The 17,333-nt window shown below is 47.9% G+C and overlaps 3 protein-coding genes across 15 annotated transcripts in view; 1 reads left to right on the top strand and 2 right to left on the bottom strand.

The window, feature by feature from the left end:
* Nucleotides 1–737: 737 nt before the first annotated feature.
* On the bottom strand, nt 738–7,816 carry LOC126999555 (deformed epidermal autoregulatory factor 1-like). Of its 3 annotated transcripts, XM_050862305.1 has the most exons (10): nt 7,571–7,816; nt 5,941–6,243; nt 5,400–5,545; nt 4,871–4,970; nt 4,522–4,642; nt 4,225–4,406; nt 3,903–4,004; nt 2,703–2,869; nt 2,123–2,255; nt 738–1,954 (listed from the first exon to the last, which is right to left on the bottom strand). In XM_050862305.1, the coding sequence occupies exons 1-10, from the start codon at nt 7,814–7,816 to the stop codon at nt 1,763–1,765; spliced, it is 1,692 nt and encodes a 563-aa protein (XP_050718262.1). In that variant the 3' UTR covers nt 738–1,762. The 3 variants fall into 3 exon arrangements, with proteins under 3 accessions (XP_050718262.1, XP_050718273.1, XP_050718282.1); XM_050862316.1 differs by lacking the exon at nt 3,903–4,004; XM_050862325.1 differs by lacking the exon at nt 738–1,954 and having other exon boundaries at nt 3,899–4,004.
* Nucleotides 7,748–17,333, top strand: part of LOC126999513 (ABC transporter F family member 4-like) — a 30,474-nt gene continuing 20,888 nt past the window's right edge. For 5 of the 11 annotated variants that reach the window (XM_050862205.1, XM_050862259.1, XM_050862237.1 and 2 more), the window contains exon 1: nt 7,748–7,895. The gene's annotated coding sequence lies outside the window, so the exon portion shown is untranslated. Of the gene's footprint in view, nt 7,896–8,282; nt 8,298–12,917; nt 12,936–17,333 lie in introns of those variants that run through there. The other 6 variants (XM_050862199.1, XM_050862226.1, XM_050862188.1 and 3 more) reach the window with 3 other exon arrangements.
* On the bottom strand, nt 11,244–15,089 carry LOC126998203 (keratin, type I cytoskeletal 9-like). The gene is made up of 3 exons (XM_050859674.1): nt 14,847–15,089; nt 12,085–12,682; nt 11,244–11,416 (listed from the first exon to the last, which is right to left on the bottom strand). Exons 1-3 carry the CDS (start codon nt 15,087–15,089, stop codon nt 11,244–11,246), a joined length of 1,014 nt encoding a protein of 337 aa, XP_050715631.1.

Here is a 17,333-nt window from a genome sequence, read left to right as displayed (position 1 = left end):
TATCATCTCATCGACGCCTGCTCCTAGGAGTTCCCACCAGGGGATAGCCACTGCAGAAGAGTTTCCATCTCTTTCTATTCATACACTCCCTCCTTGCCTGCTCAAAGTTTCTCACTGATCTTTGCCCCCTCTCCCTAACGTACTCCTATACCCCATCTCTCCATTTCACTGGAGGTCATCCTCTAACATTCCCTCCCTCTATCTCACTCACATACACCCTCCTGGTCATCCTACTCTCCTCCATTCGCTCCATGTAACCAAACCACTTTAAAGTCCGTCGCGTCACTTCCACCACTCCACACTTCTTCCCTTCACCCACGTGACACATTCCAAAACGCTTTTACACACTTTCATTACTCATTCCATCCATTCTACTCACACCACATGCACTCCTCAAATAACTCGTTTCCACTGCCTGCACTCTAGACCTCTGACTCTCATTCCTGGCCATGTTTTGCTTGCATATGTGAGGGTTGATACTATTACTGTATTTCTCAAATCCCTCTTTACCTCCATGATCACACTTCTGCCATTCATGATGCGTCCCAAAGACCCTACCACCTTTCTTCCTTGCAAAGCCCTTTCTCTTGTCTCTTTTTGTACCACCATGCTTACAGATAACAGATCCAAGGTACTTAAACTCATTAACCTCCTCCATTTCTTTGCCATTCATAATTATTTTGCATTCTTTTTCACATTCAATTCCCACTCTATATGGACATACAAAATCCACAACCTCAATGGTTTAAAAACGAATATTTTATTAATGGTAGCAGCTAATCACAAAGTATTTCTTTATGATAGTAATTAGTTCCTATCAGCACTAGCTCCTAGGTTCAATGCTTGAAAAGGTTTGTCTATTTCACATGTATAATACATTTTATACTTCATAAACTAAAGGGAGAGTGTTTGTGCCTGTAAAAGGGAGAGTGTGTGTACCGGCACAAGGGAATGTGTGTGCCCGCACAAGGGATCGAGAGTGTGTGTTCTCGCACAAGGGCGAGAGAGTGTGCCCGCACAAGAGAGATTGTGTGTGCCCCCACAAGGGAGAGTGTGTGAGCCCACATACTGGAGAGTGTGTGTGTGTGTGTGTGTGCGTGTGTATGTGTGTGTAATTCACCTCTTGGTCTGCTGCGGGTCTCTCTCGAGACAGCCAGCCGTTCCCCTACGGAAGAGCACAGAGCTCGTAGTACCGATCTTTGGGTAGGACTGAGACCACTCACCGACCACTGTATGTGTGTGTGTGTGTGTGTGTGTGTGTTTGATAAACCATGCATTTCTTTTTAACCTTCTTGGTACTGCATTCTGGGTTAGGGGTACGTGACCAAAACTGAAAAACTTGAAGGGGTACATAAGATCAAAAAGGTTGAGAACCCCTGCCTTACGCTATCAAGGCACATCATGTTCATTGTGCTATAATGAGGCTCTTTCCCATTCTCAGCAAGTGGCAGGAACATGTAGGCAGCAGCTGACCCCTTGAAGACAAAGGAAAAATATGTACAAATGTAGTAAGTTGAGTCTCTTTAACTTGCTGAATTTACAAGGTCACAATCCCAGTTCTTTCCATCAGATGTGGTCAGCTTCTGCCTTATCAGTTCCTGAAACTTGCCTCTCACTATCACAAACAGGCTAACTATTGAGTATATGAAAAGTTCAGTTGTAGGGTGTTTTTTATATAAGGAACTTCAGTAACTATATACATACTGAACTGTATCAAATTACAAAAGTCAAAATGGCATGGATTGTGTATTATAATATTTTTTTAGTCTGAAAGCATGAAGATGTAGCCCGGACCCTGAGACACATTGTTCAGAGGGTCCTCCTGAGTGGGGCTGGCTCGTCCACACTCCCCTTGGTGGCTGGGCCAGTCCCGTCGCTGGCAGAAAGCGCTGCAGTAGGCTCTGTTCTGGCAGCCTGAGCACTCAAAGTCACTCTCCCGATTGCAGTTCACACACTGCAAAACAAACAAATGCAATCTGATAATTGATTGTAGAAGCTCAACCTTTCAAAATGGCAGACTTTCTTCTATTGTTTTTAATGGGTTTTGACACGTAGGTTTGATTTACGAGCATTAGCTTATAAGACATAGTTTTATAATTGAAGTCAGTCAAAGATCACCTACTTTTTTGTGGACTCCATTGATGGGTGCTGGGTTGAGGCTTGGCACACTGGAGATCAGGGAGTCCAGCATGATGGGCTGCAGGGACTGGTTACCATCGTCATCCCTCACCTGAACCAGAAAACCCTCCGATGACCTGCAAATTAAGACATCATACTTGTGATGAGGATTGAAAAAATTCCTGTCAAAAATATTTTTTATCAATATTTTCTATTTCAATTGCCCTTCACCCTATAGCTGCCTGTTTTTCAATGTGCTGCATACAAATGACCCACAAGTCACTGGCAATTGGCTGTTCCATTAGGGTGAATTTAGTTTCTTATGCTACTTATGATTAGGATCTGAGTCTCGAATCTGATGGATCTTGAAGAGCATACAAGTTAATGAAGGAGCAATGAAGGACTGAGGCAATGAGAGGAAGGTTTCAGGTTATGGTCTTTCTTTTCATTACCAATCTACTTTTAACTTTTAATGCTTTGTTCCCTTCAATAAACAAAATACATAAAAACGATATAACTGTGCTTGCCCTATCACCCTTCTGACCCTCCTACCGAGTTCATACAAACAAGGATACAGAACTAACTTTGCCATGCTGGAGAACTGAGCCTCAATTTTGGCCTGGGTGACAGCTTCCTCTTTTTCCTGTAAGAGCTTCTGCCGCAGGTTCAGAGTTTCTTGTCTGGTCCGCTCTCTCAACTCCTGCAGGAGGATGTGAGCCTGGGACACGCTTCGCTCCAGACCCACCAACACCTGTAAGGAAGAGGTGCTTGGATTCCTCTAATTTGCTTAGGAATACTACAAAGATATTTACAAATGAAGAAAGAAGTATCAAGATAAAGAAGCAAGGTTATTGCATAGATAACTTCTCAACCTCTTAACTAACTTGAGGCAGCAAAGCAAAGAACACATGAATCTGTTTAGAAATATAATAATACCAGATGTCAAATAAAAGGAAACCCACATGATTAGCTGCATGATGTTTACAGAGCTGGATATATTACTGTATGATCTGGACATCTCATATCTAAGTGTTGCCACATTTTGATTTTGTAAGTGATCACTTTTTTTATGGGCGCAGCAATGCTATTAACCTGTACAGCCCCGCTGTTGGCTATAGCCGACACCGCATTTCTACACTGAGGGCCCGCTACCGTCAATCTCCGACACCAACTTCCCCCTTCACTTACGTGGCTTGTATGGTAGCCAAGGGTTTCCAAATTGGACATGTGGTAGCTCTTTGTCTCTTTGAGAGAGAGAGAGAGAGAGAGAGAGAGAGAGAGAGAGAGAGTGGGAGTGGGAGTGTGTGTGTGTGTGTGTGTGTGTGTGTATGTGTGTGTGTGTGTCGCCTGACTCCTGTCACACCCAGCCACAGCCCTAGTGAATTCAGCACTTGAGGCGGCTGTGAGGCAAAAGTTACATACGCGTATATTCCTCACTTGGCCACAGCCAAACCATTCACTCTATGAACTTTGGGTCTTTTGCATATTCAAGAGGAGGGATTGATGAGCCTATTGTTGTAAAGTTCAACCCGATGGTAAATTGAACAATTTTGGGCAAAAATGAGAAATAGCAACTCATCCACTCTACCCAGGCGCCGTGATGAAGGAATCCTTGTCAATAGCCAAGACAATAATGAGTGACAGTAAGATCGACAGACGCAACAATAAAAGTGAATGTATGGTATAAATTTACACACACAAATAGTATATATTTAGTTATTACTATGAATTTTACACAGTTGTTCATGTATGTAGTTAAAGAGACAATCATACTGCTTACAAACATCATTAGAGCAAGAATAATACAACGTCAGAGTGGCGCGCAAGATGAGGGAAGTTGGCAGTCGGGCGGGAGGACGCACCGTAGCGCACTCCATAGCCATCCCCTATAGAGGCAAAAATAAGCTGATATGAGTGTTATTATACCTTTTCCTCTTAGTTTTAGATCATTTACAATTGATTTCTGTAATACAAAAAATTTGATAGGGGCTCGGGATTGAGGTGAAAAAAAGCTCAAAATAGTGTGGGGCTGTTCAGGTTAATATCTACCGCCCAAGAAGTTGATGTTGCCCTTGATATTAAGGACTGTGAAAATGTGAAAAGTACCTCACTCATGCGGTCCCATGCCTTGTCGAGAGGTAGAGCAGCCAAGGACATGACTGGCGGGGCAGTGGAGGATGCTACCGTGGGGGAAGTGGACAGTGCTCTGGGAGGAGAGTGGGTGCCTCCCCCCAACACCAGACTGGGGACCATGGCCAACTCTCCAAGTCCAGATACTGGCAGAGTCACTAATGTTTAAGAAGAAAACAAAGGGTTACAGAAAAACCCTAAAATAAAGATTATAATACTGAAAAGAGCTCATGAATTATACAGAAAACTTCTCACATCAGCAGTGTTCATTACCTGTTGGTGTGGCAGGTGAGTGGCGGGCAGGAATTCCTTGCTTGAGAGCCTTCTCCGTGTCGAGGAAGAAGCGGTCTCTCTTTTTCCTCTTGAAGGGACGATGGAGGCGAATTGATCCGGCCTAGAATAACAAGCATTAAAGGACATTATCGAGATGTTCCTTTCCTTCAAGAACAATCTCAGCATGACAAGAACCTCATGTGATATTTTTTTTATGTAGACACCAACCTGCAGGATATCTCAAGACATAATGATTCACATATAAATCTGAAAAAAAGTAATGTTGCATATGTGATTCCTAATAATAATGAATATTCCATGAAATGTACATGACTAAAACATTACTAACAGCTTCTTCATTGTGTAGACAAGCACTGCAGGAACAGGAGGTGGCATGCATCTGAAGGAAGCCGCCATCAATCAGGCTCTGGAGACTTTGACCCTGAAACCTGCGAGACAAAAGAGGAGATTTTAGGGGAGTTGACTCTGCATGGTCATCATCTACAAACAGGTCATGTTTTATTTGTATCCATCTGCCAGAGCAGCTGTATACAAGCATTAACTGTGAAATGAGCCCCATTAATCAAAAGGAACCTATTCAGATGGAACACAATTAACTTCAGCTTCCAAAATTCTGAATCATACATTTCCCAGTATAAAAAAAACACCTTGACAAGTAGGAACACCAGAAAAGGAGCAAAATTGTCAATGTAAATACCCAAGCAATATAACATTATTTCTTGTTAGCCATATACTGAGCATGAGCCTTGACCTTAAGCCCATGTACATCTTATCTGTAGAATGAGACACAATTGACTTTTTTCACACATTTTCAATCATGGACCTCTATGCAGCTGTGTAAAAAAACAGATACGCACCTGATGCTCCTTTTCCAGTCTTTGCTGGCAGAGCGGCCGCAGTGAACCTCAAACTCTGTCGGCGTCAACCATTCCTTCCCCAGCCTGATGCATTTGCCGCGGGACCCAGACCCAAACCTGTTCTTGTGCAGTTCTGCTGTAGTTTTCTGCAATTATTTACTTGCCATTTTCTTGGACAACAGAACTGCTATACATTTTAAATAACTGGGCTAATAAGTGATTCTTTTAACGTCACTTGATTGTGAGAAAAGGAGCATCAGGCAACACTTAATACTTTTCTTAATGTAGAAGTAAATTTGCACAGAATGGACACCTGTCTTAGATGAAATATACTGTAGTCACACACACACACACACGTTATATGGAGAAACAGATCAATATATAAGCCAGTATATATCATAATGTAATTTTTTTTCCTAGTCATATCTTGGCAGGATTTAAATGTGATGTGAATTTGGTGATGCTATTGAAAGCTCTGGGTAGGTTTCTTTGCCCTGGACATGATACGATTTGCCTTACACCTGGTAATGACGAGACTCACCTTGCACCTGATTGTGAGGACCGGCTCCCGTGCTGCTTCCTTCCAATCCGGCTCAATGCTGAAGGTGGGAGTGACCTTAATGTCTGGTAGAACAGCGGTTGTGGGGTTGTCGGTAGTGGTGGTGGTCTTGTTAGTAGTGGTGGCAGTAGTAATGCTAACAGTAGTAGTGGTAGAGGCAGCAGTGGTGGTGGTGGTGGTGGTGATGGAGTTGTCTGTAGCACCCATAGTGGTGGTGGTGGTGATGGCAGTGGAGGGAGGAACACCATGGAGGAGATTGGCGGTGACAGATGGTATGGAACTTGCCTGCAAACATGGTATAATATTTACTGTCATAGAGATTTTTTTTTTTTTAACCCGGTAGCAGCGACGGGCCAAATTTGTGGCTTTACCGTGTAGCAGTGACGTACGGGCCAAATTTGTGCCATGATATAAAACCTTAAAAATAGATGATACATAATCTGATCACAAATGATTTGATATATATTATGAAATGGTTTGTGTGAGGGGTGATTTTTTCTCACTTTTCTCGCTTGGAGGGACCATTAAGAAACATGATCCCCGCTGCTACCGGGTTGAATATGGATAACATGATATATATCTAGTCCTGTAGATATGTCTTGATATAGAGAATATATGATATATATAGTTAGTGTAACACTGAAGATGTCCTGATATAAAGATTACATGATATAGTTAGTTTTGTAGAGATTAATATTCTGAAGGCTCTCTCTCTACAGAAAATATAGTTATGCAAGGGATACAGTATTTGAGCGTTAATTGGTATGCGATAATTAGAGGAAAATCCAATCATAGAATATTTTGATTGAACAAATTTATGTCCCTCTAATTAAATATTATGGTATTTTTATCTTCAGCTGCTATAACTTTATTTGAATTGATTTCATTTAACATGGTAAAGAATACAACGGTTACTATTTAATATGGTAAAGAATACAACTGTTACTATTTAATATGATAAAGAATATAAGTCACAATACATATACACAGTATCATCATATCAACACAATCTTTTATATGTGTCGTGGGTGCGCGCACCCACGACACATATAAAATAAAATAATCAGCTGATATATGGTGACGCAGCTGATTATTGTCACAGGTAAATGACAACACCTGGCCACGTGGAATGTTGTAATAATTAATTTTTTTACAGCAAGGGAGACAGCTCAAGGGCAACAAAACAAAAAGGGAACAACCAAAAAAAGATGCATCATCGCTCAGTGCCTCTCGCCTTCCTCTCGCGATATTTACCGAACTAGTCCAAGCTATCATGCATTTAGTACTTTCCAACTCTAATATTACTCGTTACATGCAACACCATCAAATCAGGTGCATTTAAGCTTGGGGCGGACTCTTACATAAAAAAACTACTAAAAAAGAAAGAGGAAGAACTACCGTAAAATAGTAAAAAAAAAAAAAAAAAGCAAAAAAACAAAGGGAAAGAAAGAATTAGGGGAGGAAATGTTGTATGAGGGAAATGTAAAAATCAATATAGTATATCGATCATCACATTTATGATTTATGATTATCATTTAAATTTTTTTTTTTATCTAGGCGCCGAAATGTTTAAGAATATGACCCGACGTAACCAGCTCCGGTCTCTTGTTACCTCGGGGCTGAGCGTCACTCCGGGGGCAGGCATCGTGACGTCATGGTCCGGGGCGATGACGTGGGCGAGGGGGGGCGTGATGACGTGGGGCAGGGGCGGCGGGGCAGGCGGAGCGGCGGGGAGCACCTGCACGAGCGGCGCCGAGCCCGGCCGAGGAGCCCCGAGTGGCTGCCCCGCCCCGCCCCCTGCACGGCCCTCCATGGCGCCCCGGGAAGGTGTGTGGCTCGGGCCGCCTCCTACAGCCATGCGACGACTACAGGACGCCGAGGGTGGCCGCGGGGCGAGGGGCCAGGCACACACACGAGCACATGGCCACCAGCCTCACGTAAATATGGTTCCAATAATATGGGCGCCGTGGATTGCGTCATCATTCACGCTTCGCAACGGGTTCACTTTACCTCTTGTTTGTTATAATTTTTGGGCCATTTTTTCTCCCCATTTTTTTATATTGCTGCCTATTTTTCGGCTATTTTTTCTGCCCATTTGTTCATAGATACCCATATTTTTCCTCTCCATTCGTTTTTTTTTTTTCTCGGACGTAACTATTGCAAAAAAACATCAATAATTAACAGTTGTCATAGATTACCTGCCCGTTGTGTGAGGTAATTAAGCAAAACTGTTCACTGCGACTGTTTGTTGGGGTAATATCAGGCCTGTAAGCGGGTAAAAGAGAGAGAAGGAGGGATGGACTGTACATTAAAGGAAAGGAACATCAGTGGTCATTACGGTGTGTCTCCCTAATTAGAGGTCATTAGTCTATATGCACCTGTTGTGATGAGCTCAGGTAGACCAAGGTGTCAAAGAGTAAGCCGTGATATACCTGACACCCGAGCGCTTGTAATGACAGGTTAATTAGGATAGACTCATTAGTCCGGTAAATCTCAAGAACAACTCCTTTGTCAATTCTCTTTTCACACGTTTTTTTTTTTTTCTGCTTATATACATTGTGCCTGAAGTTAAGTGTCTCATGTTTTATTTAATGGAAAGAAACATGTGTCAACAATTTATTAATCATTGCTAGTGACATACCGACCTTTCCCTCATGGGCTAACTTGCAATGTTTCTGATCCAGTTATCAGTATATCGGGTTATAAATTTTTCTGAAATGACTCTCCCTTAGATCTAAGAATTCACGGTGTTAAGATTTACATTTGAGATGATATTTAAGTGGGGAAAACTTATTCAGATCATCCGAATACTGTTGGGGTATTTTTGCCTAATTTTGGCGTTACCATATTATTAGTTTACAGGCTCCTAAGTAATTCTTTGGAAGATAATATTGCTCTCGTTTCACACCTGGAATCTTTCTGTGTTGGAAAAGAATTAATACTGGTTGGTGACTTTTTTCTCCCTACTGTTGTCTGGTCCACTGAGGTTCCATATTGCACTTCCTCTATTGATATTAGATTTCTAGATTTGTTTTCATCTTTGGGTCTTATACAGTGGGTTACGCAATGTACTTATGTCCGGTCTAATAATATACTTGACTTGGTCTTTAAATCTGAAGATGATAGAATTTCCCATGTCGATCTAATAGACCCCTTTCCAGGTTGTGACCATTTTCCAGTCTTGTTTGAGTATTTATTTAGTTCTAATCCAAACATCAGTAATGTACATAACAACTTTGACTTTTATAATGGCAACTACACATTGTTAAACCATCACATTTTGAATTTTGATTGGGATAATGAATTCCTTGGCTTAGATATTGAACAATCATATTTAAGATTTAAAAGTTTAATGCTTAATGACATTCAGCTATTTATTCCAATTATGAAGGCATCAGAATCAGGAAACCTCCTTGGACAAAATCTATACCTCTTTCTTTAAAACGGCATAAACGCCAAGTATGGTTGGAGTATAAGGATGCTCGGTCAAAGTTTGGCAGATCTTCCCCAATAGCCTTGAGGTTGTGGCATTCTTTTAAGACAATATCTGTTCAATATAAAGATGCTGTCCATCAATCTGTAATTAAATATGAAAGATCTTTAGTTTCTCCCGGAAATCCTGATGTTAAACGTTTTCACTCCTATCTTCTCAGCAAGAAGGTTCAGTGTCCCACCATTGGACCGCTGTATGGAGATAATGGCTGGCGCGCTGACACAACTGACATGGCAGATCTTTTTGTTGATGCATTCTCTGGTGTATTTTCTTCTGCTGACTTATTGAATCCTTATCCTGTTCAGCATTGTGACAATTCATTTATATTTAATATATTTAGTTTTGATATTTTTAAAATTGAGATCATCCTTTCTAAGCTGAAATCTTCTGCTTGTTGTGGCCCTGATGGTATACCTTCAGTATTTTTAAAGAGATGTGCCCCCTCCATAAGTTATCCTTTGCTCTTGTTGCTCAGAAAATCTCTTTTATCAATGCAAGTCCCATCAGACTGGAAAGATGCTAATGTTATGCCACTGTTCAAAGGTGGAATCCATTCTGATCCCCTCAACTTTAGACCAATCAGTTTGACATCAGTGTGCTGTGTATCTTTTGAAAGAATAATTGTGTCTCAACTTACTTCTCATTTGGAAGATAATAACTTACTTTCACAGCATCAGTATGGTTTTAGATCGGGTAGATCAGTTTTCGAGCAACTGTTGTATCTTATGACTATGTGACTCATTTCTATGATAGTGGTATGTCAGTAGATATGATATTTTTTGATTTCAAGAAAGCTTTTGATGTTGTTAATCATAGATTATTACTCACAATGCTGTCTAGTATTGGGATTGGGGGGTGTTTGCTGGGATGGCTGAAAGATTATTTGAGTGGGAGAATGATGCAAGTAGTTGTCCATGGTAGTAAGAGTTATAGAGGGGAAGTAAGCAGTGGTGTTCCCCAAGAGTCGGTAATTGGTCCCTTGCTTTTTCTCATTTACATTAATCATGTAGTTTCAGAACTAAATTGTAAGTTTTGTTTATTTGCTGATGATCTTAAATTATACCTAGCTACAGAAATTTCTAAGTCTAACCAATTAATTTCTCACAGTATTTTGCAGAGAGACATCAATACTCTTTACAACACAAGCAGCTCTTGGGGTTTATCTTTCTCAGTTGGTAAATGTGCCAGAATGAACTTTTGTAGGAATTTCCTTTATGCTCCTGCTCCTTTACCATATTTTATTGGAAACCAACCCATACAAGATGTAGATAACTATAAGGATCTTGGGGTCAGGGTGGATTCCTCCCTAAAGTTTCATTTGCATGTGAGAGAAATCACTGGCCAGGCTGGAGGCATTTGTTACAGTATTCTAAAGGGTACCCTCTGCAGATCTGATTTCGTGAAGGCAGTTTTTATCTCGCATATTCACCCTATCTTGGACTTTGCCTCTGTGGTTTGGTTCACTGGTTATACAGGAGACATTAGGCTTTTAGAAAATGTTCAGAGGAGGTGGACCAAGAAAATTACCGATTTCCATGATCTGCCATATAGTGAACGCCTCGCTAGATTGAGTCTTTATTCCATTAAAGGAAGATTAATTAGAGCTGATCTCATTATGGTGTTCAACATTCTGAAAGGGTTTTGTCCGAATCTAGGTCACCTCTTTGTTAGAAATCTCAACAGAGACACAAGAGGCCACTCCTTTAAGCATTTTGTTCCTTGTTACAACACTGATGTTCGAGCTCGTTTCTTCTCAGTGCGGGTCATTAGCATTTGGAATAGTTTACCCGAATCAGTTGTCGTGGTGAATTCTGTTAATGCTTTCAAACGGCATCTCCACACTTCTCTCAGTCAAATTTTGTATGGTTTTGATTGATTTTGGGTTGTTGAGTATCTCTTTGACTTGTAAACTTGTGTCCTGTGCTGTGGCTGTGCTGTGCTGTGTCTCCACTTGGGATTGCCAACCTGACTATATTGTCTTGGCACTTACTCAAGAGTATTATGGCAGTTGTTTGTGTGGTCTTGGTGATGCCACATTAGCCAACCATCAGAACATCTAAAGGACAATCTACTTGCTGTCTTGGTTGGAGGCATCACCTGATTCTAGATGGGGTTCTCCCCATCTAGGTAAGAAATCTAAGTAGGTCAGGTCAGGTGGGTTCCCGCACACATTTAATTGATATTTTCACACTTGTTTTGGTCTCTGCATTATTTTCTGTGGTTTTCTGGGAGGTCTGAAGGTTAGTAGAAGACATAGAGGACAACAGAAGAGCAGTTAGTTGAGTGGGAAGTGAGTGTTGTACTAGTTAGGATGGCCCCCCAAACCATGGCAATCCTGTGACCGTGATGAGCTCCCTGACCATGACAGTTCTCCCTGACCATGACAACCCCTCAAAACTGCTCCCCCCTTGACTTCTACCCCTTGACAGCTCCCCCTGACCGTTCTTCCCCTGACGGACCCCCATGACTGCTCCCACCTGACTGCCCCTGACCGTTTTTCCCCTGACGGCCCCCCATGACTGCTCCCACCTGACTGCCCCTGACCGTTTTTCCCCTGACGGCCCCCCATGACTGCTCCCACCTGACTGCCCCTGACCGTTTTTCCCCTGACAGCCCCCCATGACTGCTCCCACCTGACTGCCCCTGACCGTTTTTCCTGACGCCCCCCATGACTGCTCCCACCTGACTGCCCTGACCGTTTTTCCCCTGACCGCCCCCCATGACTGCTCCCACCTGACTGCCCCTGACCGTTTTTCCCCTGACGGCCCCCCATGACTGCTCCCACCTGACTGCCCCTGACCGTTTTTCCCCTGACGGCCCCCCATGACTGTTCCCACCTGACTGCCCCTGACTATTTTTCCCTTGATGGTCCCCCATGGCTGCACCTGACTGTTCATTCCCCGACCGCCACCCATGACTGCCCTTGACCATTTTTCCCTTGATGGCCCCCGATGACTGCTCACACCTGACTGCCCCTGACTGTTCTTCCCCTGATGGCCCCCCCATGACTGCTCCCACCTGACTGCCCCTGACCGTTCTTCCCACGACCGCCCTCCATGACTGCCCCTGACCGTTCTTCCCCTGACGGCCTCCCATGACTGCTCCCACCTGACTGCCCCTGACCGTTCTTCCCCTGACGGCCCCCGATGACTGCTCCCACCTGACTGCCCCTGACTGGTCATCCCCCGACTGCCCCCCATGACTGCCCCTGACCGTTCTTCCCCCGACTCGCTGGCCCAGGGCACGTTGGTGTGGCTGTCTCTGGTGTGCGTGCGACTCGCTCATGTAAACTGTAAACTTTTGTGTACAACTGTTAATATAGTTAAGATACATTTTGTATTTGTACTTACCCTGTGAGAGAGAGAACTAAAGTGAACTAAAGTGAACTTATAACGGCTACCGCTCGGCCAACTAAAAGGCTATTGTGTTATCTCACCTACTACAATCAACTTGTGAAAGCAGGCAACGGTACACCGGACCTGACGTGAGATAGCAGTTCGCGCCTCAAACATTAAAAATAACACTTAAACAAAAACACTTAAAGACTGCTAACAAAAAGGCTAACACCCCCCATGACTGCCCCTGAACGTTCTTCCCCCCAATGGCCCCCAATGACTGCCCCTGACCGTTTTTCCCCTGACCGACCCCCATGACTGCCCCTGACCGTTCTTCCCCCCTGACGGCCCCCAATGACTGCCCCTGACCGTTTTTCCCCCAACTGCCCCCCATGACTGCCCCTGACCGTTCTTCCCCCCGATGGCCCCCAATGAGTGCCCCTGACCATTTTTCCCCCGACTGCCCCCCATGACTGCCCCTGACTGTTTTTCCCCCCGATGGCCCCCCATGACTGCCCCTGACCATTTTTCCCCCGACCGCCCCCCTTGATTGCCCCTGACCGTTCTTCCCCCGATGGCCCCCCATGACTACCTCTGACCGTTCTTCCCCTGATGGCCCCCCATGACTGCCGCTGACCCTTCTTCCTCTGATGGCCCCCAATGACTGCCCCTGACCGTTCTTCCCCCGATGGCCCCCCATGACTGCCCCAGACCGTTCTTCCCCGATGGCCCCCATGACTGCCCCTAGACCGTTCTTCCCTGATGGCCCCCATGACTGCCCCAGACCATTCTTCCCCGATGGCCCCCATGACTGCCCCCTGACCGCTTTTCCTGATGGCCCCCATGACTGCCCCTGACCGTTCTTTCCCCGATGGCCCCGCATGACTGCCCCTCACTGTACATCCCCGACCGCCCCGTGACTGCCTCTCACCGTTCTTCCCCTGATGGCCCCCCTTGAATGCCCCTCACCATTCTTCCCCCGATGTCCCCCCATGACTGCCCCTCACCATTCTTCCCCTGATGGCCCCCCATGACTGCCTCTCACCGTTCTTCCCCTGATGGCCCCCCGTGACTGTCCCTGATCGTTCTTCCCCTTATGGGCCCCCATGACTACCCCTGACTGTTTTTCCTCCGACTGCCCCCATGAGTGCCCCCGAACGTTCATCCCCCGATTGCCCCCATGACTGCCCCAGACCGTTCATCCCCTGACAGCCCCCCATAACTGCCCCTGACCGTTCATCCCTGACGGCCCTCCATGACTGCCCCTGACTGTTCTTCCCTGATGGCCCCCATGACTGCCCCTGACAGTTCATCCCCCGACGGCCCCACATGACTGCCCCTGACTGTTCTTACCCAGATGGCCCCCCATGACTGCCCCTGACTGTTCTTTCCCCGACTTCCCCACATGACTGCCCCTGACTGTTCTTCCCCCGATGGCCCACCATGACTGCCCTGACCATTCTTCCCCGATGGCCCCCATGACTGCCCCTGACTGTTCATCCCCGACGACCACATGACTGCCCCTGACCGTTCTTCCCCAGATGGCCCCCCATGACTGCCCCTGACCGTTCATCCCATGACGGCCCCCCATGACTGCCTCTGACCCTTCTTCCTTTGATGGCCCCCATTGACTGCCCCTGACCGTTCATCCCCTGACAGCCCCCCATGACTGCCCCTGACCGTTCTTTCCGCGATGGCCCCCCATGACTGCCCCTGACTGTTCTTTCCCCGATGGGCCCCAATGACTGCCCCTGACCGTTCATCCCCTGACGGCCCCCATGACTGCCCCTGACAGTTCATCCCCTGACGGCCCCCCATGACTGCTTCTGACCTTTCTTCCCCCGATGGCCCCCCATGACTGCCCCTGACCGTTTTTTCCCCGATGGCCCCCCATGACTGCCCCTGACCGTTTATCCCCTGACGGCCCCCCATGCCTGCCCCTGACCGTTCATCCCCTGACAGCCCCCCATGACTGCCCCTAACCGTTCTTTCCCCGATGTCCCCCCATGACTGTCCCTGAACGTTCTTCCCCCCAATGGCCCCCAATGACTGCCCCTGACCGTTTTTCCCCCGACCGCCCCCCATGACTGCCCCTGACCGTTCTTCCCCTGACGGCCCCCAATGACTGCCCCTGACCGTTTTTCCCCCAACTGCCCCCCATGACTGCCCTGACCGTTCTTCCCCGATGGCCCCAATGAGTGCCCTGACCATTTTTCCCCGACTGCCCCCATGACTGCCCCTGACTGTTTTTCCCCGATGGCCCCCATGACTGCCCCTGACTGTTTTTCCCGACCGCCCCCCATGATTGCCCCTGACCGTTCTTCCCCCGATGGCCCCCATGACTACCCCTGACTGTTCTTCCCCGATGGCCCCCATGACTGCCCCTGACTGTCTTCCCTGATGGCCCCCATGACTGCCCCTGACCGTTCTTCCCCGATGGCCCCATGACTGCCCCAGACCGTTCTTCCCCCGATGGCCCCCCATGACTGCCCCAGACCGTTCTTCCCCCGATGGCCCCCCATGACTGCCCCAGACCATTCTTCCCCCGATGGCCCCCCATGACTGCCCCTGACCGTTTTCCCGCGATGGCCCCCATGACTGCCCCTGACCGTTCTTTCCCGATGGCCCCTGCATGACTGCCCCTCACTGTACATCCCCGACCGCCCCGTGACTGCCTCTCACCGTTCTTCCCTGATGGCCCCCATGACTGCCCCTCACCATTCTTCCCTGATGGCCCCCATGACTGCCCCTCACCATTCTTCCCCTGATGGCCCCCCATGACTGCCTCTCACCGTTCTTCCCCTGATGGCCCCCCATGACTGTCCCTGATCGTTCTTCCCTTATGGGCCCCATGACTACCCCTGACTGTTTTTCCTCCGACTGCCCCCATGAATGCCCCAACGTTCATCCCCGATTGCCCCATGACTGCCCCTGACCGTTCATCCCCTGACAGCCCCCCATGACTGCCCCTGACCGTTCACCCCCGACGGCCCTCCATGACTGCCCCTGACCGTTCTTCCCCTGATGGCCCCCCATGACTGCCCCTGACTGTTCATCCCCCGACGGCCCCACATGACTGCCCCTGACTGTTCTTCCCCTGATGGCCACCCATGACTGCCCCTAACTGTTCATCCCCCGACTTCCCCACATGACTGCCCCTGACTGTTCTTCCCCCGATGGCCCACCATGACTGCCCCTGACCATTCTTCCCCCGATTGCCCCCATGACTGCCCCTGACTGTTCATCCATCGACGACCCCACATGACTGCCCCTGACCGTTCTTCCCCAGATGGCCCCCCATGACTGCCCCTGACCGTTCATCCCCTGACGGCCCCCCATGACTGCCTCTGACCCTTCTTCCTTTGATGGCCCCCATTGACTGCCCCTGACCGTTCATCCCCTGACAGCCCCCCATGACTGCCCCTGACCGTTCTTTCCGCGATGTCCCCCCATGACTGCCCCTGACTGTTCTTTCCCCGATGGGCCCCAATTACTGCCCCAGATCGTTCATCCCCTGACGGCCCCCATGACTGCCCCTGACAGTTCATCCTGACGGCCCCCATGACTGCTTCTGACCTTTCTTCCCCGATGGCCCCATGACTGCCCTGACCGTTTTTTCCCCGATGGCCCCCATGACTGCCCCTGACGTTTATCCCTGACGGCCCCCATGCCTGCCCCTGACCGTTCATCCCTGACAGCCCCCATGACTGCCCCTAACCGTTCTTTCCCGATGTCCCCCATGACTGCCCCTGACCGTTCATCCCTGACGGCCCCCATGACTGCCCCTGATCGTTCTTTCCCCGATGGGCCCCCATGACTGCCCCTGACCGTTTATCCTCTAATGGCCCCCCATGATTGCCCTGACCATTCATCCCCTGACCGCCCCCCCTGACTGCCCCTGACCGTTCTTCCCCCCTGACGGCCCCCAATTACTGCCCCTGACCGTTTTTCCCCTGACTGCCCCCCAGGACTGCCCCTGACTGTTCTTCCCCCCGACGGCCCCCCATGACTGCCCCTGACCATTTTTCCCCCGACCGCCCCCATGACTGCCCCTGACTGTTTTTCCCCCGATGACCCCCATGACTTCTGACCGTTTTTCCTCCGCCCCCCATGACTGCCCCTGACCATTCTTCCTTGATGGCCCCCCATGACTGCCCCTGACCATTCTTCCCCAATGGCCCCCATGACTGCCCCTGATTGTTCTTCCCCCGATGGCCCCCCATAACTGCCCCTGACCGTTCTTCCCCGATGGCCCCCATGACTGCCCCAGACCGTTCTTCCCCGAGGGCCTCCATGACTGCCCTGACTGCTTTTCCGCTGATGGCCCCCATGACTGCCCCTGACCGTTCTTTCCCCGATGGCCCCGCATGACTGCCCCTCACTGTACATCCCCGACCGCCCCGTGACTGCCTCTCACCGTTCTTCCCTGATGGCCCCCATGACTGCCCTCACCATTCTTCCTTGATGGCCCCCCATGACTGCCTCTCACCGTTCTTCCCCTGATTGCCCGCCATGACTGTCCCTGATCGTTCTTCCCCTTATGGGCC

This window comes from Eriocheir sinensis, chromosome 2, assembly GCF_024679095.1.
Source record: "Eriocheir sinensis breed Jianghai 21 chromosome 2, ASM2467909v1, whole genome shotgun sequence".
Lineage (NCBI taxonomy): Eukaryota > Metazoa > Arthropoda > Malacostraca > Decapoda > Varunidae > Eriocheir > Eriocheir sinensis.
This window is presented reverse-complemented; position numbering and strand designations above follow the sequence as displayed.

What these genes read in the sequence shown, in the direction of transcription:
- LOC126999555 (XM_050862305.1), bottom strand. Translation starts at nt 7,816, where the DNA reads ATGGCTGTAGGAGGCGGCCCGAGCCACACACCTTCCCGGGGCGCCATG. An exon ending in GTCTACACAATGAAGAAGCT is followed by an intron (nt 4,643 to 4,870) that starts GTTAGTAATGTT and finishes TTGTTATTCTAG; the next exon opens with GCCGGATCAATTCGCCTCCA. An exon ending in CAGTTCTCCAGCATGGCAAA is followed by an intron (nt 2,256 to 2,702) that starts GTTAGTTCTGTA and finishes CTTAATTTGCAG; the next exon opens with GTCATCGGAGGGTTTTCTGG.
- LOC126998203 (XM_050859674.1), bottom strand. Translation starts at nt 15,089, where the DNA reads ATGGGGGGCGGTCGGGAAAAACAGTCAGGGGCAGTCATGGGGGCCATC. An exon ending in GGGCGGTCGGGGGAAAAACG is followed by an intron (nt 12,683 to 14,846) that starts GTCAGGGGCAGT and finishes GCCCTGGGCCAG; the next exon opens with CGAGTCGGGGGAAGAACGGT. An exon ending in AAACGGTCAGGGGCAGTCAG is followed by an intron (nt 11,417 to 12,084) that starts GTGGGAGCAGTC and finishes CAATATAGTCAG; the next exon opens with GTTGGCAATCCCAAGTGGAG.